Genomic DNA, 21,716 nt, shown 5'->3' with positions numbered 1-21,716 from the left:
ATTTCTTCTTCTCGCCATACTTTGACGTTTATGTTTGTGAGTATGAAGATAAAAACAAAAACTATCCATTCAAGTGGTGTTAAGAACATTTGCCACAACTTTGGCAAACATGTAGCCCATGGGTGACTGAGAAACTGGAAATGACAACAGTAGGCATGGAATATGGCATCAAAATTGGAGAAAAGGATACAGACCACAGAGATGAAATGCTGATCCGAAAATAAGATTCTAGGGATTACATATCGAGACCGCACCTCAAATGCTGATATACGGAATAGAGCCAAACAAAACATCGGTCCGCACGGAAACCTACTTATTAACCCCACTAAAGAAAAGAAAACTGAAAAAAAAAATGGATTTCGCAAATTTGAGACATAGAAATTCTCTTCTTGCTTTTGAAGTACGAATATCTAACCTAGATAGAGCATCCGCATAGCAAGTATTTTTTCTTTACAATATAGACATACGGTATCAAAACAACTAGATTTGATACCTCAAAGGATGAAATATCGGCCTGTTCTGTACATGTCCAGCCTAGACTTAACCGAGAATGATTTAGGATACACCTGTTGTATGTAACTAAGGTAACTAAGATGAACAACGTTGCGGTACAAAATGCAAGCTAAATGAACATTCGTTACAATCTAGTTTGGAGGTTATTATTGTATTCTTTAGCTATGACCTCCATTATGATACTAGATTCTCCAAAAAAGATGAATTGAAGATGACTAAAAAGATACAATATGTCCTTCGCCGCTGTTGTGTTATTTTTTTTCATGTGTAGGGTAACGTTACTGACAGAGTATTCATGGAGGAACTTATGCTCATTTGATTTGCTAAATCAACATTTCATATTATGATAACGCCGTCACGTATATGAAATGTTGTTGTACTGTATCTGTATGTAGTTTTACGTAGTTGTTGCCATACGTTTCATCATGTACAAACGTCGAGCAATAAAGTTCATCCATTCATTCATTATATCCATAAGAACTGTACAATAGGGACCGGTGTGTAATTGTCGCTAATGTAATTTGCTGAAGGTACCCTTACGTATCATAATAGCATTGTCATGTATATCTATGAGAACTGTAAAATAGAGGGTGGTGAGCAATTGATTTAATGATGGCGAACGAAGGATGTCGCACTGCATCTTTCCTCTTCGTGGTCAAGCACACCACTCAGATACCATAGACACAGCTAACACATTAAGGGTAGACTACAGTCAAACCTGTCTACATCGGCCACTCAAGGAACTGGAGAAATGTAGCCACTATAGACGGTTGCAGGTGGCACTGTAGAGAAAATGCTGATCAATTGACCACGATCAATAAGTTACACATGATTTCGGGACCCACAGATCTTTCTCACCAAGTAACATTTTTTCGATCGTCTCAAAATTCAACTGACCCTGCCAAAGTCAATTCTACCGAAATTGATTGATATTGCCATGTGTTTGGCTACTTGGCAAATGTACACCTCTTGGCTGATGACTACCCTCCTTGGCCAGTTTAGTACTATCCTATGCCATCATAGGATCTGCTTGGAGATAAGGAATGATGTGCACAACTAATAGGTACAATGAACTACCGTGTACAAAATGTACTTAACTTCTGATGCAGAATTTTTTTTGAAAGTAGAAATAATAATAATATTGCATAAAAAACAAAGTTACAAAAACTTTTCAGTCGTTCTTTGAGACTTTGACCTTTTTTTAGACGACTTTAAGGAAAAATAGACAAACTGAGTGAATTGTTGAAATGAGAAAAAATGACAAAAAGAAAGAGAAACACATTGCGTGTGTTTGAATAGGGAGACAGGAAAGGCATAATAAATTTTCCCTCACTACATAAAAGCGCAGTCTATATGAGTACACTCAAAGTAATGAGTTCGTGTTGACAACAAAAACGGCATTAATCATTTAATGGTGAAAACTAATTTGATGTGGTGTCTTTTGTTATGCGATCATACCTGGTAATAACATCATGGCATGCAGCTGTGACAGCCACGCAACAGCTGGGCAGACGTCTGAGTTACGTTGCGCAATGGAGGTACCACGATCTTCGGGCGTATCGATGGAAGGTCGGCCATATTTAAGATCGACATAGGGTTGCGCATATTTTTCACCTGAAAACCGTCCCTGTTACGTATAAGCCATACTTTGTACCTTGTACAATTGTTGTGCAACAAAGTTATTATTATAAGCGAGGCTCGGGCGATTGCCGCAGACTCGTCGTCCGATCGATCGATTTTCGCGCAATGTGACAGGGGTATATTAAGCAATATTAGCCCGAGTCAGGGTTGTAGAACTTAAATCACCAAACTATTGATTCAATTTTGGGGGGCACTTTCCTTCGTAATGAGATGAAGCAACTCTATTGCATTCCATGCCAACATTCAAGGAGCAAATATCTGATGCCGCAGTGGTGTGAGGACGCCATGAAGTCTAATTTTTGAGCTGGGATTACAATATTTAGGAAATCCTGGCGCGGCTTGTTTCTGCGCCGTTTTTACCACTGAAAGTATGAAATGATGATGTAAATGTGGGAATATAGTGTAGTAACGTTAGATATCAATCTCATACAGATTGCCCCATCCAGAATATGTCCTAATATTGCTCTAATATTACTTATGCTGCCTTTAAAATCCTTCAAAATCTTTTTTTCCTTGATTTTTTAATCACTGGTTTATTTGTTGGTTTATAAAAAAAAATGTATGTTTCAAGTTATGCAGCACAAACTGTCTGAAATGCCGCAACAATTGACAATAAAAATGTCCAATTGTTTACCAACATATCGTGTAAAAACATCTCGGTGCCACATTCAACAACACCCCCATCTTGCATATAAAGTTTTCAAATATCAACCTTACAGTGTACACATTAAGGCCATAGCAAGTAATTTTTATGGATGACATCCTCTGCAGACTTAAAAAATAATGAGGTTAGGCGGAAAAGATCATGATGGGTCAAAAATACAAGATGGCTAGATTTTTAAAGTCGACATCATAAAAAGTTGTACAAGGAAAATTACTACTATTACAAATATAGTTTCACTTCAATAACTATAGTCATTGCTACCTCGCTAGTGTCACTTCTACAAATACCATCAGTAACCGTTACAACAAAATTTTACCATTTTTATACTTTCTCGTCATGTTGGCCGTCTCCGAAGACGAAAAAAAAGTCTTATTCTTTTTTTCTGAAATTAGTTGAAAATTAGTGAGCGCGCGGATGTCATCCATAGAATTTACTTGCTGTGGCCTAAAATCAACTATACAAAATGGACATGAACCATAAAGGATATGTATGTCATACATCGGCATATTAATAAAGGCCATGTTGATTTGATTATATGAATGACCTCCATGCGCGCATCAATTTTCGGCCGTTTCCAAAGATAAGTAAAAAGTTTTCAACCAGTGACTGTAATTCGTAAAAAAAACACAGCTGCAAAGTAAGCAAATACATGCCGTGGATTGCAGAATCAAATATCGGAAAACGTATGCTTTGCGTTACTAGTATGTCAAAGAACATTCCAAGGTCAAAGAAGATGTGAAATAACAATCTGTTGTTCAGTATGCTATATTGTGTTCAGTCATTTGTTCAACCCTCCGAACAACTTTATTTCATAATGAAGGCAACTTTTTTTGTCCATTTTTTTTTTTAAATTCTCGCGCTCGCATGAGTTCTTGGTTCAGTTCACCAGTTTTGTTGGCCCAAAGTCAGTGAATGGGTCCTGCGGATGGATACAGGAGAAACTGGGGGTCAAAGGTGAGGTTTCTGTAGTAGAGCGAGCTTTTCCTCAAGTTTCTCGGAATTTGAGTCACAAATTTTCCCCTGTCTCCTTTACATGCTTATAAGGTAGACGCATGTGAATTTCTGCTGGAGAAACAGATCTTTGAGATTGAAATGTGGGTAAGTACTTTAACGATGTCTTGTTTTTGTGCATCATATTCTGGGTTCCAAAAAAAATTGTCTGCCCTAACGCGCCCCCCTCCCCCATTTTAGAATTTTAGCCATTTTGAATATAGCTGAGTATATCACTTTGGTGAAATCATGTTTCAATATCATACACAGGCACAATTATTATTTTATGCCTTATCAATTATTAACTGTCGATCAAACTTACAGCCCCCCCCCCCCTTGCAAATAATACCACTAAAAAAGAAAACCTTCTATTGAAAAGTTGCAATTCTTAATACATCAGAATTGTAGAACTGACTATGGCAAGTTCTGAATGATTGTCGCTAAAAGATACACACCTGTGATGGGGAAAAGTCAAGTGACTTTCTGGGAAAACAGACCCTCTAGGAAGCTGAATTGTGGGGCGGGTTTACTCTCTCCAAGCAGAGGTTGGTGGGAAAATATTTTTTTCGACCAGCCTTCTCACCGGAAGGCCAGTCGAAAAAAAAAATTATGAAAGGGAAAATTCACGATTTTTCCCACCAACCTCTGCTTGGAGAGTAGGGTGGGTTAATTGTGCATGCAGCGGTGGATCGGTACCTTTCCCCACTGCCTCTTTAGGGAGTCTGGTTTCCCAGGTTACTTTTGGTACGCTACAGGCCTAAACCATGGGATGGGCCCTGGCTTTGGGTATTCCCAAGGGAGTAATTGATGCATTTCATCTGAGGGAACCGAGTATCACATCCCTGTTGTGTATCAGGTGGGACAGTTTTTCCTTAATACAGTCAAACCTGTATTAGTGGCCACCTTTCCATAGCGACCACCTGGCCATTGCGGTCACTTTTTCTCAGTCCCTTGGATTTTTCCCATGGAATTAAGCATTATGCAATACTGTAGTCTATAGCGGCCACCTGTACAATGCGGCCGCAGCCATGGCCGCATGATTTTCGGTTTTGTAGATACAGAAACGACAGGATCATTTTGGCGGTAACGGATGGTACGCATGTCTTGAACGTTAGAACGCAAGTCTTATATGAGAACTTACAAACATTATGCATGGCAATATCAATAATCTTTGGTAGATTTGACTTGGGCAGGGTCAGCTGAATTTTGAGACGATTGAGACAATGTTGTTACTTGGTGAGAAAAAATTAGTGGGTACTGAAATAATGTGTAACTTATTGCTCAATTGATCAGCATTTTCTCTATAATGGCCACCTTTCAATAGTGGCCAAAGTAGCTTCCAGTCCCTTGAGTGGTCGCTATCGACAGATTTGACTACTCTTTTTCTAGTACCGAGTACACACTTCTTGTTTGAACTGCTATGAGCCACCATGGTAGCCATTATTTATCCTAACAAGCCTGAAGTCCCAGAAAGCATAATTCCTCACCTGGATACTTTTTTGGCTTTAGGGAGTATCAGAAAGCTTCATGCCTTGTGTTACGTGTAACTGGTTACGAGCTTTTATGAGAGAGGTCCTTGTGAGATTTTGTAAAGCCTTTGATAATCTTAGGTTTTGTTTCTTATTGCAGCGGTCCAGATCGCCGTCGCCATCTCGGGCGCAGACAAGCCTTGTCCAGTCCCCAGTGGAAACTGTACATGTGAAACTGTGGAGACGCAGGACGGGCACTGTCCACTTTGCACCTGCAAGCCGAATGTTACGGACACAGTGTGTTTATTACGGGGTAGGCCATGTTATATTTACAATGTCACCTAGGTGAAATGTGTGTTACTAGCATTTGTTTATTACCTTTTATCAACATTTACAGAAAAACTTATCAATTGAGGGTAATTTTCAACTGAATCTCTTAGCCTTCTTTAGGTATCATACCTGACTGCTGTTATCCTGGGTGCCAGACCGGATCTGGTAGCTAGCGAGTTTTTGTTTGGGGACGCAAGGCAGTCAGCCCGCCGATCTCACTTTAGCGCAGTGGGGAGTTTAAGCCCGAAGAAGTTATCGTGAAAGTGCAGGTGGACCCCATTGGGCTTAATCTCCCCGGGGCGCTAATAGGAGATCATCGGTCCTGACTGTTTTTGGCCACCGAATAAACTGTCCTAGCTGCCCGAACCCGGCTGGCCCCCAGGGTAGAGTGCAGTAGACACGTGTGACTTCAGTGCTGGTTAAATGTTTGTTGGAGGATGAGTGAACTTTCTTGAGTTACACTTAGAGAACAGTTTGAGTCTTACAATAATTCACCAACTCTAGCCAACACTAGTATTAGAGTAGAATATTGTTCATAACTGTCCATTGTCACAATTGCGTATATCAACTATGTTTATACATGTACCATGTACTATGTACCATGTACTTGTAATCAGCCCTCGGGCACAAACTTGCAAATAAACTTCTTTTTATAATAATGTTTTTCGTTTTAATGTCTGACTGCATCAGTTGACGGCGGGTGGTCAGCCTGGAACTGGAGCGCCCCCAGCTGCAGCTGCGGTGTGGGGTACTGGACCAGCTCTCGCACCTGCGACAACCCCGTCCCCAGGAACAACGGGACACTGTGTGAGGGGCCTCTATGGGACATACAATCATGCTGCGAGGGTAGATATTTCATGATGCTATATGTATATCACACGAGATATACAGGCTTTTCATTTTATGTCATCAGCACCATGTCGGATTACAGAGTATCTCTGTAAAGCACGGGAAGAATCTTTGCCATTGCTTAGTCCAATTACAGTCAAACCTGTCTATAGTGACCACTGAAGGGACTGGAGACATGTGGCTACTATAGACAGGGGAAGATGCCATTGCTTAATCCAATTACCCGCCAACATGGTGAATGAAAAGCCTGTATTTATTTTTTATTGTCATTCTTAATAAGAAAAGTCATGCAGGTGCAGCTATTCCCAACCATGGAACAGATGGTCACGTGACTTACGTCCCCTCCAAAACGCAGCAACTGCATACTATATATTCGCAAACGCAATGGGATTCAGAGAACACAGGTGTAGATTAATAGCCTGGGTGTCTTTCTACTTTCTACAGGGGTCCCCATACTTTCTTCTCTCAAAAGATCATCATGGAAGTGAGTATGGAAGCCCCTGTAGAAAAGAAGATAAGGCTCTACAGTTAGTATATACCAAAGTGAACCACAATTTCATAGCTTGTGATCCCTAGCTATATGATGCAGCCACCCATTAAAGCAAAGCATCGATGCTACCTTAGAATGCCCGGTACAAGCGGTTGAGCTGTCACTGCTAGAATGCAATGAGTATGGCCTGGTGCACTTGAGGAAAGCCTATTACTATAAGTGCCTAATGACGACATTGATGGTTGATTCCTCCACTCCAGGTGTGTTTGACTGTGACTTTGAGACGGACCTGTGTGGCTGGACGCAGGACTCGGAAGATGACTTTGACTGGACAAGGCATGAGGGGTCCACAGATACTGGCAACACAGGACCGCCCTATGACCATACGATGGGGGGTAAGTACCAAAATCTAAGATTAACTTGAAAGTTTGTCTGTCTGTGTGACTGTGCAGGGATACATAGTACTTTGGGTATCCTGAAATGATACGTTAACATGAAGATTTTAAGAAATTTACATATTTCCGACCGCTGAACGGAAAAGTGGAATAGACAGTTGTCATCAATGTAACTTCATTTTCCAGCTTGAGTCAACTACATCTGACACTGCTAATGATATTCATCTTGCCTGTGGCAGGTGCCAATATCGCCCTGGGGAGGACAGCATACCAGACAAGCAGGTTTCGGAATAGCGGGCCTGCTCAGCGGGCTGTAGACGGGAACACCGATGGCGACTACATGTCCGGGGCAGGTTCCTGTATACACACCAACAGAGAATCTAATCCCAGCTGGTGGGTGGATCTTGGCCAGTCGTATGTGGTTATCAGGTTCGTGTACAGAATGAACAACTATACAGTCCCCAGAACACAGTGCTTTTAAAATCTGATCATGAATCCGTGGGCTTTACAATTATCAATTAGGCCATACCAATTTAATTGATTGGTTCACGGATTCGCTTGCTCCTATGTTTTGGAAAATTAAAGAAAAAAAAAAAATTACCACTCAGCAAATTTTCACCATTAATGAAACCATTCACCAACTTTCTGGTGTAGCAAATTGGCCTTTATATTATAAACTTCCTAAAATGTGGGTATTATTATTGCAGTTATATTTTTCATTTATGAAGAATGTGACGAACATAAAAACTGACTCTACTTTTGTAATTTTCAAGGAACAGGTGCTATTACTGTACAGTAATAGTTTTTTTGTACTTTTTCAAGCTGAAAACTTTTTATTCTTTATGTTTTGGATTAGCCCTTATCTTTACCCCAACCATTTTACAATTTTTATTTTCATTTTTTTTTTTGCCCTGTCGCTCCATATTTTTTATGAAAAAATCCGTGAACCAAGAAATTAAATTGGTGTGGCCTTAGGGGTGGATACTGGTATCCGCTGGTACAAAACCGTTTTTCTTGTTGGACTATCCAAATAAAATGGGCCTGAAAAAAATCAGCGCAATGACCGGATTATATCAGTAGGGCTTTACACGTTTTGACGCTTACTGGTTAAAGAAAATAAAAAAGAGCAAAGTAGAGTTATCTGTAGAATGTATTATTTAGTCATTCCTACCAAGTTTTTACAGTCAAACTTACAGAGTTTACATGTACATGTATACATGAAACAGGAGTGGCAGTGGGATACTCTGCCAATAGATTCCTTTGTAGAAAACTGTTTTGAGTATCACCCATTCACAATTTTTCACAAACAATTAAGTCCAGGTTCAGGTCCAGACGGGGTCCAGACTGATCCTCTGGACCTGAACCGTACTGGTAAATTTTCTGCACTGATACACACCCCTATTAATTATCAATACTGGAATATACAATATTCCAGTCTGAACGCAAATGTGACTTGAGCCAGCTTCAATTGCATATCGTGACGTCATGGGTCGAGGGATCAAATGCAATTTTGGGTATTCCCTGTCAAAACCAAGTACGATATCGTTTGTTTGACAGGAAGATTTAATACATTGTATGACTGGAATATTCTGAGAATGGGTAGACTGGGTAGCGATTTGTGAACGGATGTTGAGACTTTAGTTCTCCTTGCTATAGTTGGGGACGTTGAAGTTCAGAGAAAGCTGAAGGGGTATCAAAGCAAAACCATATACATGGAAGCTAGGTGGTGGCCAAAGGGCTATGTAAAGAAACTGGAAACAGTCCTGCATGAAGGTGAAAAAGATGAAGAATAAGTCGAAGCTTTTCAGGAAACTACAAGAATTGTGGGTTGAACCGGATTGGATTTGGAGGCGATTTCTAACGCGCACTATCGAACTCGCGCTTGAATGAACCAGGTCTGTGGAATGCGACTTACATGAATCCGACTTGCAAGTTTTAGTATGAACGGGGCCTCAGTCTTCGAGTCTTTTTGGACTCATTCAAATATGGCCTCTGTGATCTGTTCTCCAGTCTGTGCATTGTGTATATATTGATGACATGAATGTTTTTTAATTGATATGACAAATATTTGATGTTTAATTTTTTTGTAGATACGTCATGTTTTTGTCATGAAGTCCAGGAAGATTGTAGTGGCATGCCTGGATTTTCAAATAAAGTCTCAATAAAGTCTCAAAGTGAGATTTAGCAATCAAAATCTGGAAAAACGATCTTGGATGGTTTGATGTTCAATAATGTCAGAAGGGTTTATATACTAGTTATAGTACATATGTGTAATATAACTATGATCTGTGAGTATAACTATTATCATTGAATATAATCAGACAAATGTTGCACTTTGATGTAGTTGGTATCAGAAACACTTCAACTATGACAGTGACTGACAATATTGCAAAGTTAACAACTATGTTTAAAAACATTCATCCAACTAGAGTTCCACGACTCCATACCTTTGCCAAATGATTCTACCCTTTACAACTGCTGTATTAATTGTTTTTGTCATTAATTGTTCAAATGGGGTTCTCATTTAATTCGAAATTAGATTCCGATTTGCATAATTGATATGTAATTATATGAAGTATCACTTAAGCTATCTACATACCAAAAAATCATGACAATCCATCAACCCCTTCTTGAGTTATTCCAAAGTCTGACACTAAATACCTACCCTGCAGTTCCAAAACAAACCACTATGGTGCCCAAACCTATACCACTTACTCTCATATTCAAGAGTAACCACTACCACTCAAAAATCATAGCTGCAGTATGTCCAGAATTCGAGATATCAAACCTGGAAGCTCCACTGCAGTACTGTAGCAGGTCGCTAGGGGCCCCAAAATCTAATCGTTTCCAGGTCTCATCAAGACCTACCCACATACTGAATACTGTGAATGCATTTAAGTTCACGGGGATTTAATTTCGCGGTAGCACGAAAAAGGACTTTTCGCTGTGGTTTTAAGTTCGCGGTATCACCATGCACTGTATGTAGTCTCTTGATGCCATGGAAAAATGTTTGCGGTGGTTTTGAATTTGCGGTGAAATGGCCACCGAGAAAACCGCGATCATAATTATGCTGGTCTTCTACATGCATACGTACATACATAGATTGAGATACATTATAACAAACATACAAACGCTACTCAAAACATAACCTTCGTGGTGAAGGTAAATATATAAACCTCAAGTGCTATTATATATTGATTTATCTTCAATATCTGCAGAGTGGACGTCTTTAACCGCCAAGACTGTTGTCCTGAACGACTCAACCCCTTCAACATCCACATCGGGGATTCTGACCAGGTCATCGCAAACCCCAAGTGTGGTGGTGATCATCGAATCGACATAAGCCAGCCGTCCATCTCCGTCTCATGTCTGGGGATGAAGGGTCGATACGTGGGCATCCGTCTGGTTGCATCCTACCAGCCGCTGACCATTTGTGAAGTCCAGGTAGTTTCGGGTAGGCAGTAAATTCACTGCTTTTGATTTACATAAGATATGACGGCATGACAGTAACATTATGTTTGAGAGGCCGGTATATAGTAGAGTAGATTCGTCCCTCAAGCTACTGACATCTTGCACACTGCAGTCGTCCCTCATAAAGACATCTGGAGCCGCATAGTTCAAGTTTTGAACTTTTATTCAGCCTGTCGGCTTTATGTTTGAGAGGCCGGCTTACTAAGGACAGAAACTGTTGCTCCCTCAGAACACCATGCAAATTCAATTGTAATTCTACCAACTGGCATGTAGATGTCCAACCAACTTTCACACACTAATCTCTTAAACCCTTTGCTATAGGGACAATGATAATACCATAACAACTGGCTTCAAAATGGCAAAGTTGGGTCGTATCCCTGAAATTTTGTAATGTATTGTTTTCCCGATGTCTTAAACATTTAACATGTTAAAACCTGAAAATATCATACCTACATGTAGCTCATTTTACCAATCCACCTACACAACTCCAATGGTCAGACACTTCTGTAACAACAGTATACCACAGGATTGATGATTCTTAATATATGCTCTATTCCCCAGAGAGTGCATGGCTGAAACGGGATTCATCATGGGTTGTGGAGAACAACGGAGATGCCACAAAAGCTTTGGATGGAGAGGACGGGACCTACTGGAATCCCCAGGTCAACTGGTACATCATACTGGACCTTGCAGCGCCCAAAACTCTGGCCCGCATCGCGGTCAACAACTACGGAGACGTCACCCACGACATCACAGCCTTCACCCTGCAGATGTCTCAGGTTGGGAGTCCGTACAACTGGGAGGATGTGGTGACCGTCGATAACGTGCTGGGAGGGACGGCCCAGCGCCAGGAGTTCGGGGGTTTCCAGGAAACAGCGCGGTACTGGAAGTTCGTGGTGGATCGGACCCACGGAAACGTGCAGCCATGGCTGAAAGAACTCTACTTGTATGGAATCACATTCGGTAAGGGAAATATCTGTCTTGTTTTGTAACTTATCAAAGTTGTCGTTCAAGGAAGCTGTAGGTACACAGGAAATAGGCACATATTGTGATACTATAAGAATTGTGATGTGTTGGTTAGGTTGAATGTCACAGTTTGATCTCATTTAAGATGAATTAGGTCAAAAGTGTACATAATATGCATCGATCATAGTGAGATGATGCCATAGATACTATGGGAACAATCCATAAGCAGAGTGAAGAGAAAGATTTTAACGTTCTGGGAATGTAGTACTAAATGAATATTCTTGCTCTTCAGATGAAAACGGCCATTACATGTACATCAATACATCCTCCCCACGAGTTGAAGGTGACAGGGCACTCCTGTACAGCCCTACAGTCACCACCACCTGTACAATGTACCTGCGCTTCTGGTACCACATGTATGGCAGTGCCATCGAGACGTTGAACGTGTATGTACGGACGGACTCTTCTCTTCCAGCGGTCCCTGTCTTCACTAGGACAGGCGAGCAGGGGAACCAGTGGCTCAGTGCTGAAGTAGAGATCAGCACCACTGGCAATTACTATGTAGGTTCTACTTCTAAAAGAAAACAATGCTATTGTATACACTGTCAGTCAAACCTGTATTAGCAGCCACCTTTGCATTGCAACCACAGTGGCTATGGCGGTCACTTTTTGTCGGTCCCTTGGATTTTTCTCATTGACCTAAGCATTAAGAAATAGTCTATAGCGGCCACCTGTCCAATGCGGCTACGGCCACACGATTTCATGTGTAACTTGTGTAAGTTATTGATCGTGGTCAATTCATCAACATTTTCTCCATAGTGGCCATCTATAGTGACCACATTTTTTTAGTCCCTTGAGTGGCCACTATAGACATGTTTGACTGTAATTATGGAAGCTCATTTTTATTAATCATAGTCGATGCTGAACTTTCTTCCAACACAGAAGAAAAAACGGGTCAAATTTTTAGTGACCACTGTCGCCATCACTTAACAGAGACAGTGAGCAGTATAAACTTCCTGGCACGTTTGATCAATTGCTAATATGTCATGTATGCGCAAGATCATGACTGATTGTGTGTGTCAAGAAGGCCACGTTTTTGTAACGCTTGCAAGTTTACGTTTGGAATTGATTGGTCATAATTGATCTCGAAGAAGGCGACAATGGTGAAAGTTTAGCATTGTACTTTAACTTGTATTAATAGACAATCATAATCATTTTTTCTACTGAGACATGGTCAGGCCTCATTTCTACAGGATGGAGATCATTCAATTTGGGCAACCAATAAGCGACCAGAAATGGTTCATCTTTGAGATGGGAAGACCTTATTTTAAGACTTTGTGGATCATTGCATGCTCACCAAAAGACTTGTCAGATATGTGTCAAATGTTTGTATGCTCATTGGTCTTCTATTATGGTCTCAACATAACAACCTTGTTAGTACAATTTTCTGCGTTCTCTTCAGACACAAAGATTATCACCTGAATTGAATGAGACTCTTGATGAATGGGTTAATTACGGTCATGTTATTGTTACCAAAATAGTCCTGCCATAAAAGACAAAACATAGAAAACAATTATGCAAAAGTAAACAATGATTATTCAATTTTGTAGCTCCTCATATCAAATTGCAGATTACAAAGTTGGAATTGAAAATGGACTTATAAAACTCTACTGTCTTGATAGAGGTGTGCACAATGACACTTTGATTGATGAGTTTGTTCCTGTCGTATTTCTGCCTTAGGTGGTGATAGAGGGAATCAGTGGATCAGACATTACTGGGCAGATTGCACTGGATGACATCACACTGGAAACGGGTCATTGTGCAACAGGTACTTAAGATATATCTTAAGGTATTTCACCTGGCTAAATTGGCATTTTCATGTAATGCATGTAATTGATATCTAATTTAGGTGGAACATTCACAGATACAGTTTATGCAAATCAGGGCCCAATTGGCAAAATATTAATTCTTTTGTTGTTGGATGTGTTTTAATAGTGCACATTGTAATGCATAAATTATAGAAATGTGGAACCAAATCGCTCTGTCGCAGCACAGACGCAGCACATTTGCCTGACCCAACTGAAATGGTGTTTCTCTGAACTCAGCCATCTCATTGTTTCAGTGCTGCAGAAGATTTGGATGAGGACTGGAAGTATACATTTATCCCTTTGAAAATGTCTAGACGAAGAAAGTGAGGGACCTTAAATGTTGACCTTAGACCAGCATGCATGACCGCCTTTAAAACTTTGTCATCTATGCCTCGTATGTTTTGCGTCAGGTGGCTGCCATAGTAGACCGTGTCAAAACTACGGGACTTGTGTCGAAGATGCAACAACTGCAACAGGATATGTTTGCCTCTGCTTGGATGGATGGGAGGGGCAAAACTGCACCCAAGGTGAGTCAACTAGAAGGAGCCTGCAGCTGTGTAAAATAGCAACTAGCTTCTCAAACACGTGCAGTAGACATTATCAAAATCCTGGGTGTCCCTTACCATTGAGTCTATATCGATGTGTGGCAAGAACAGCTAAGCTAAAGGTTATGTTAATCCAGTACTACTGTAGTCATAACTGTATCAATTAACATTGTCAACTTTGAATGGCAAAGAATGATCAATGAATGGCAAAGAAAGTAGCAGAGAGGTTTCAATTTTTTTCATCTACATGTCTTTTTGATTATGTTGTACATTGTTGTTGATAATGTTTGTTCAAATTTTTAAAATTGTATTGCATTGTTGTCCATATAATCTAACAAATGAATGTGCTTCTACATGTGTAATGCAATTACCTAAGTAATGAATATCTAAATAAGGTTTAATCTTGTATTATTGTTTTGTACTTACAGATGTAGATGAGTGTCAGAGCAGTCCCTGTGGCCCTGGCACCTGCCATGACCGGCTCAACGGTTACCTCTGTCAGTGTCCCTGGAGCTACCAGGGAACCCACTGCAAAGCCCCAGATGGTTGTTTTCATTGCCTTTATTACGCTTTACTTTTGATAAGTCTAAATCACAGTAAAGAATAAAGAATAAATACCTTTTGCTTTTAGAATCTGGAATATCCTAATCGTGCTAAATATGTAATATCAAATGCTAAGTGACCCATGCCAGACTTAGAAATGACTTGAATTTAAGTCTTGGAGACTGGCATGACAGGTTACCATGGTGACAGAGATTACTGAGCTTCTATTGGTCAACTTGTTGTAAATCAGTTTGATTATATTTTAAAGAAAGATCATTAAGAATCACAGACTCTGTGGGGAGGGGCCGCATTTGGACTTTCAGAGTTCGTGTTACACAGACTGACTCCTAATAATGTTTTGCTCTCTAATTTGATCAGTAAAAGTGTTTTATGGTACCAGTTTTGTGATACAATGGTTCATGCCTTCTAGATTTGCCAGTGAATTGTTCAAGACTTGGAGTGTGTGAGAACACTGCACCAGATGAGAATACTGCAGGCAGCTGTATGGTGTATGCCTCCATGGTGGAAGGGATTTGGAGGTATGAACACCCCCCCCCAAAAAAAATCCCTACTTGTTGCTTTGTGTGTTTGTAAATATTTTTACCTGGTAAAACTGTTGTGATGGTGAAATGATACGTCTATGTATTATTGTCACCTGATTTATTATTGTCAATCAAATTGTTGATTTTACTCTAACTTGTGTGTCAAACAGGAGAAGCAAGATAATGCTTTTGCCTGATCTTCAAATAACAAAAGTGAATAAACTTTAAGATCCATTTGAAAATCAAAACTTGACTCCCGTAAAGGTGGAAATTACAGTTTTTCATGGAACCTTCTTTCATGATTTCTTTTGAAACAGGTACGATGGACGCATGAGTCTCGTCTACCGCGCAGAAAACGTCATCCACGGTGACGTTGACCTGACGGGCTGCCCTGGTGGTGTCATCACCAGGTACGGATGGAGCATTCTCAAGGAAGTACTGAGTGACGGAGCTGCTGTGTACAAGCTGCCAAATTTGAACATAAAGGCAGACGAAGAAGATTTGGTGCTACCCGGCCAGTTACTACAGCCTTGGAAGTACATGATTCAGGTATGGGTCGACACTTTCAATGTTGCATGGGTAAGGTGTTGTAGGACTGACTACTGACAAATACATCTTGTTTGCATGTCCTTTTTTTAAAACGAATCAAACAGTTTTTTTTCAAAATAGGTACTATTGTGGGTTTGTCCAAAAGACTTGCAGAGGTGTTGCTGATAAAAGTGACGGTGCTCGGACTCTGTATCAATCATTGTAAACTGTTTGTATGTTTACTGTCATGCTTAAAGTGTGACTGCATAACATTATTCAGATGTGACGAGAAGTGACATGTACTCGACGTGGCTTTTCATTTACCGCCTATGCGCCCTTAGTTTCAGGTCACTGTGCAAGACAACTCCACTGACATGAAAATATATTCTGTGGCACAAACATGGGTCGAGGTGTTTGCAGCACCATTGGTGGTTACGTTAGGGTCAGCGCTTGTCACCCGTTACGCTCACGATGACATTTGGGTGAGCGCAGAGGGGTCTTGGGACCCAGAAGGTTTAACCCACCCATCCGTGTGGCACTACACTTGGACATGCAGCCAGAATCGTGGCGGTGAGTCAAACATTTACAGCACTAGTACTCACTGACTAGTTTCTCGAATCCACATCTTGGCGATGAATGGACAGGTCGAACAGGTAAGTTTGCGGACCAGAGATCGAGAGGTCAGGGGTTTGATTTCTGGCATTCTCGACTAGACGTTGTGTCCTTGGGAAAGGTGCTGTATATGACTTTACTCACTCCGCCAGGTGTAGAATTGGGTATCTGATTTCAGTTGGGGAGGTAAAAGACACTGGAAGGAGTGAGGGGGCTCCTGTGACCTTCAAATACTGTGCCCTAGATGAAATAGTCCAACCCACTACCCCTACAGCATCAAAATGACTATGACACCCGCAACACTAGGTTCATAGTACATGTATTACATAGATGATTTTATAATCATGATAATCATTAACTTTGGTGAAAGCATGCAACGGGTGGCAGTTTATAAAAAAAGCATACAAATCACATAATATCTAAAGTCAAAATAATAAACATCTTACTTCAGTAGACTATGCAATGTCTTACTTTCCTCAAAAGTAAAGTTTGCCAACAAAACATATTAAGCTTTAGAGCTATAGGCTGTGGATGACGTGACAATTGCTGTCTGGAAATGTGTCAACAGGAACTATTGAAGACTGTGCTGCAGTAGAGACCGACAGTCGACCAGGAGCGCTGTACTTAGGGAACAGTCTGCCGGCGAATACGACATTCAGGGTCACGGTCGTGGCCTCCCATCCAGGGAGGAGTGAAGTCGCTGCGTCTCAGACGATCACCCTCCATGATAACGCAGCTTGTCAATTATCCATCGCGTAAGTAAACTTCTCCCAATGAAGTTCATTTGTAAGGATATAGTCATTTAGTCCACTTGCAGCTGCATTGTTATGGTGTTTTCTATGCCATGTGTATCATTGCAATGCCCAGTGCTCCACAGTTGTGTACAGGTTGTTTCTTGTCAAACTACAGGCAAGGCATTGGTTGATTAATTGTGTCTATAGCATGATTGTGGAAGCCAGTATCCACCCACTAGGGGCTGGTACTACAGTAACCCCTTACAGCCCCCTTTGGCATAAGTCATCAACATCCTAGGTCTACTTCAATTCACAAATGTGTAACAGTTATACTCACTTTGCTTTTCATGTATATTACAACTATGCATTTTTCAAAGCTAAGTTACAAAACTCCAATACATTTCCAAAGTTTTCCATTTGCAAATACATGTTAGAGCAATTTCACTGACAGTATTCAACCACGAAGAGGAGTATTTCTAGATCATTTCTCATCATATTTCACATGATGATTACAGGTGTGACAGTAACTGTGACCAGACCAGGCTGAACCTGACGGCCCCTCTCCTGCTCAAGGCTGTCCCTGGAACAAACACTACCGCTATGTACCAGTGGTCAGTTGTGGGGTCCCCAGAGGCCTCTACAGGCCTGCCATCCACAGTAGATGTGACCAGGGAAACTCTTCTTGTAGAAGCAAACACGTTTAAAGTAGGTAATCGTTATGCTTGTAATAAGTGTACAGTTCTGCACAGTTCAGTCAAAGTAATTTGCGTGGCTTATGGTGTATATGGCAGCCCCCATCTCCCTTTCTTAAGCCTCTGGGCCACATAGCTGTGAAAGCACAAAATTATTGCAACAGGGAGCTAAATTATGATATATTAATAGCACAGTGTCTTCAACATTGATAACCTTTCCCATAAGTGGTGAGTGCAAAGCAGAGAAGGCAGAGAAGTAGTTTGTACCATTTGGGCTTGACTTGGAGAGGTAATTGAAGATGCGTGGAAAGCACTTCACCCACTAGGCTCCCACTACTGTTACTATTTTAGACACATGCACATTATAGGCAAGTTCACAACAGACTAGCCTGGTAACAATTCTGAATGGGCTGGCTTAGGGTTATGACATTTTTCTGACAGCGTATCTTTCTAATCAATAATAATACTTGCTGAGGCTATATGTCTGCAGAAATTACCGGTTTTATCAGATATGGTTCTGTTACAATTATTCTTGCAACATATCTGTTTTTATTCATCCTAGGCTGGGGAAAGCTACATCATACGCTTAGTCAACCACATCCAAGACTGCAGCCCTGAAGGTGCTGTTTCAACATGGGCATTTCGCGTGAGACCTGAAGGCCCCCGCCTTGGCAGCAACAGCACTAATTGTAGTATACACCGCAACAGTTCAACTGGGTGTGTCTGTTGTGAAGGTGGGAAATGAATGTCTTACACACACACACACACACACACACCATTTATCTTTTAAATGCATTATTGGTTATTGTATTATTATGATGTTTGAACTTTACAGGCTTGTAAGTTGTTTTAACCTCCTTGGTCCAATCTGTTGCAGAAATCGTTGACGAACTCGGCCCAGTGACTTACAAATTTCAGATCATTGCTCCATACGAGAAAGACAGGGGCCAAGTACAGTTTCCACCTGACAGCGACTTTGTGATGACTCCGTTGCCACTAACGCCTTTTGAAACAATGGTATGCACATGAACACTCTTTGACTTTGAACTAGATATTCAATGAATCTTGCCCCTAAAGTGGCCATTCAATGCAGGGCCATTTGACCACTCCTATAGGTGTTGAACTAAAAGGAGGTTAAATCCTTGATTGAACTAAGTTGATGGAAGATGGAAATTATTACTTACTAGAAAGGCCGACATTTGCTTAAGAGCAAATACAGCATATTTCAGCCATACCCCTTTCCACGCAACATTGGACTGTTCCAAATCACCCCTGCGCAAAAATGGAACATCCTCTTAACAGTACATTATCCCCCAAAAAGTGGACTGGTATTGTGAATTGATTCTATGTAAAAACAGAGCTTGCTTCTATTTTTCAGAAAATGACAATAATCACACCTTCCATTCAGAAAATTTTCATCATGACTGAAAATTGTTGAATGACTTCATGTAATGTCATTAACAATTTTCAGTACGATAACTAGGTGTAAGTTTAAAAAAGTATAAGCTCCTTGTGATGTGGATACATTTATTATTGCAGTGAACTTTTTTTATTCAAGTAGGGCATACGATTTAATAATTATCAAGCAGGTGCAGGTACTGTAGGAGCGTTTGTTTTCTTCAAGCTGTAAAACTGTTAAACTGTTTTACTTTGTATGCAATCAGCCATCGAGCCTATTCTTATTTTAGTTTAACAACTTCCTGCCAGACCCGGAAGATACGATTGAACCTTGTTCGAGGATTTATTTTCGTCTGTCTGGTCAGTCTGTTCATACCCTGGCGCTGAGATTGTTTTATTGGGCTGAAACTCTGGCAGTTTGAAGTTACTTACAATTTAAATGTTCAAAGTTTATGTCAAACAACAACAGCACTAGGAAATGTGGCCACTATAGACAGGTGGTCACTATAGAGAAAATGCTGATCTATTGACTAGGAGCCATACGTTACACATGATTTCAGTACACTGATCATTAATCATATAAACATTGCACAGGTAAGCCAATTGTTTAGATGTACAATTAAGTTCAAATAATTCTGAAGAGAAATATTGATGAGAAAATAATCATTCTCGCCACTGTCTAACTTATAATTACGTATCAAAACTAAACGCAGATTTTCTAACTAACGCACCTTTCGCCGACTTCATCAAAGGACCGCCGGCTATCAATCAAACACGGCTGTTGATTAGACTTAGAGTTTCAAACAGTCATGTGCTGTGTGCCAGTTGACAGCGAACTTCATGCTACGTGATGTTTTACATTGCTTGGACCTTCTTTCCTACAGCGGTGCTTCTACAAAATATTTAGACTGTAACACTGAGTCCCACATGTTTTATAGAATAGAATTTGACGCAGAACAGCATTTTTTGCTGGGTATTTTTCTTGAAACATGTCCGTGGGAATATCAGCGAGGCGGCGACGTAGGGATATCAGACCGTCAACAAAAGTCGCACGGCGGCTAACGGCGCAGCAAAGATACTAGCGCTATAAATAAGCGCTTCAACTAAGGATGGCAACCCGTACAATATTTTTGTATACTGTTGAGCTAAGTAAAGTTTGTTGTTTATGAGGCTTTAGTTGTCTTTGAAGCTTTGACCCGAAATATTTTAAAGTCAAACTGCTGAAGAGAAGTAAGTGACTGCTACGATTATCGTAGATATGGCCCTAAAAAAACTGATAAAAGAAGCCTTCTCAATAGTCTAAAATGCAAGAGCTTCCGGGGGGGGGCTTCGCCCACCTGGGTCCCCCCCACAGTGGCCCTGCCCCTGGACCTCGCCAGGGACATTCGGCGGCCCCCGGACCCCTGTCCGACGCTTTGAAAAAATCCTGGCGAGAAGTCTGTACGGCCTGAGTGTTCAAGTTAACGTATTGTGTGGTCCCGCTTATGAATATTAATTAGCCTTCGCTTTCCTCTTCGCTGATTGGCTGAACCATTAATTGAATTAACTCTTCCTGCCGGCTAGACGCAGGTGCAGATGTCGGCTCTGTGGGGTGAACGTCCGAAAGGTCATGGCATGGAGAACGAAAGAAAACCAATTTCCCCCCAAAAAAGTGCTGTAATTAAGCCATTTACAGTACTTTATGCCAAAAATTTCACTTGGATCATTTTAACAACTATCTTATGCCTATCTATACCAAATGTTACTCATACCAGGGTACAGGGGTGCAAAATATACCGTTATAAGACCGTCAACAACAGTCGCACGGAGCTAACAGCGCAGCGAAAATACCATCGCTAGCGTTTCAACTTCGGATAACAAGTTATAAGTACTGTTGAACTCAGTAACGTTAAAGTTTGTTTTTAGTTGCCTTTGACGGTTTGACCTGAAATAGTGTTACGCTAAACTCCTGAAGAGAAGTTAAGTGACTGCTGAGATTATCATAGATATGCCCCTAAGAACTGATACAATATAAAGCCTTCTGAATAGTCTAAAATGCGAGAGCCTTAGGCGGGCTTCGCTCCCCCTGGCGGGAACACTGCTATATGCGGGATCATGAGGCCCCGCTTATGAATATTAATTAGCCTTTGGCCTCCTCTTCGCTGATTGGCTAGGTCTTTGATTCAATTAACTCTCCGGCTGACGCGCACAGGTGTGGCTCTGTGCGGGGTCACGAAAGGTCACGTCAGGAGGCCAAAAGAAAACAAATTTCCCCTCAGAAAAGTGCCAAAATTAATCATTTTAAAGTTGTTTATGTCAAAAAATTTAATTGAATCTTGTTACCAAGTATCTAATGCCTATCTATACCAAATTTCAGGTCATTTAATTGTAATACCAGGGTACAGGTGCCAAAAGTGTCCTTTTTTGGTCAAAAATTGGCCAAAAATCGCAAAAATAAGCATTTTGTTGCACTGTACACCAAAAGTGTTATTGAATT

General features: G+C 40.8%; 1 protein-coding gene across 1 annotated transcript in view; it reads left to right on the top strand.

Annotated features, from left to right (window-relative positions):
- Positions 1-3,784: 3,784 nt before the first annotated feature.
- The window catches only part of LOC118424905, a 34,115-nt gene continuing 16,183 nt past the window's right edge, over positions 3,785-21,716 (top strand). Inside the window, exons 1-18 of the mRNA XM_035833747.1 lie at positions 3,785-3,916; positions 5,438-5,590; positions 6,298-6,453; positions 7,207-7,341; positions 7,581-7,770; positions 10,560-10,795; positions 11,374-11,775; positions 12,071-12,339; positions 13,519-13,606; positions 14,057-14,173; positions 14,620-14,736; positions 15,165-15,273; positions 15,594-15,825; positions 16,146-16,374; positions 16,985-17,171; positions 17,666-17,855; positions 18,405-18,576; positions 18,720-18,859. Coding sequence (XP_035689640.1) covers positions 7,335-7,341; positions 7,581-7,770; positions 10,560-10,795; positions 11,374-11,775; positions 12,071-12,339; positions 13,519-13,606; positions 14,057-14,173; positions 14,620-14,736; positions 15,165-15,273; positions 15,594-15,825; positions 16,146-16,374; positions 16,985-17,171; positions 17,666-17,855; positions 18,405-18,576; positions 18,720-18,859 — 2,685 coding nt within the window. The 5' untranslated portion in view covers positions 3,785-3,916; positions 5,438-5,590; positions 6,298-6,453; positions 7,207-7,334. The remainder of the gene's footprint in view (positions 3,917-5,437; positions 5,591-6,297; positions 6,454-7,206; positions 7,342-7,580; positions 7,771-10,559; positions 10,796-11,373; positions 11,776-12,070; positions 12,340-13,518; positions 13,607-14,056; positions 14,174-14,619; positions 14,737-15,164; positions 15,274-15,593; positions 15,826-16,145; positions 16,375-16,984; positions 17,172-17,665; positions 17,856-18,404; positions 18,577-18,719; positions 18,860-21,716) is intronic.

Source organism: Branchiostoma floridae, chromosome 1, assembly GCF_000003815.2.
Source record: "Branchiostoma floridae strain S238N-H82 chromosome 1, Bfl_VNyyK, whole genome shotgun sequence".
In the NCBI taxonomy this organism is placed as follows: Eukaryota; Metazoa; Chordata; class Leptocardii; order Amphioxiformes; family Branchiostomatidae; genus Branchiostoma; species Branchiostoma floridae.
The sequence above is the reverse complement of the archived record's forward strand: the minus strand, read 5'-3'. Positions and strand labels throughout refer to the sequence as shown.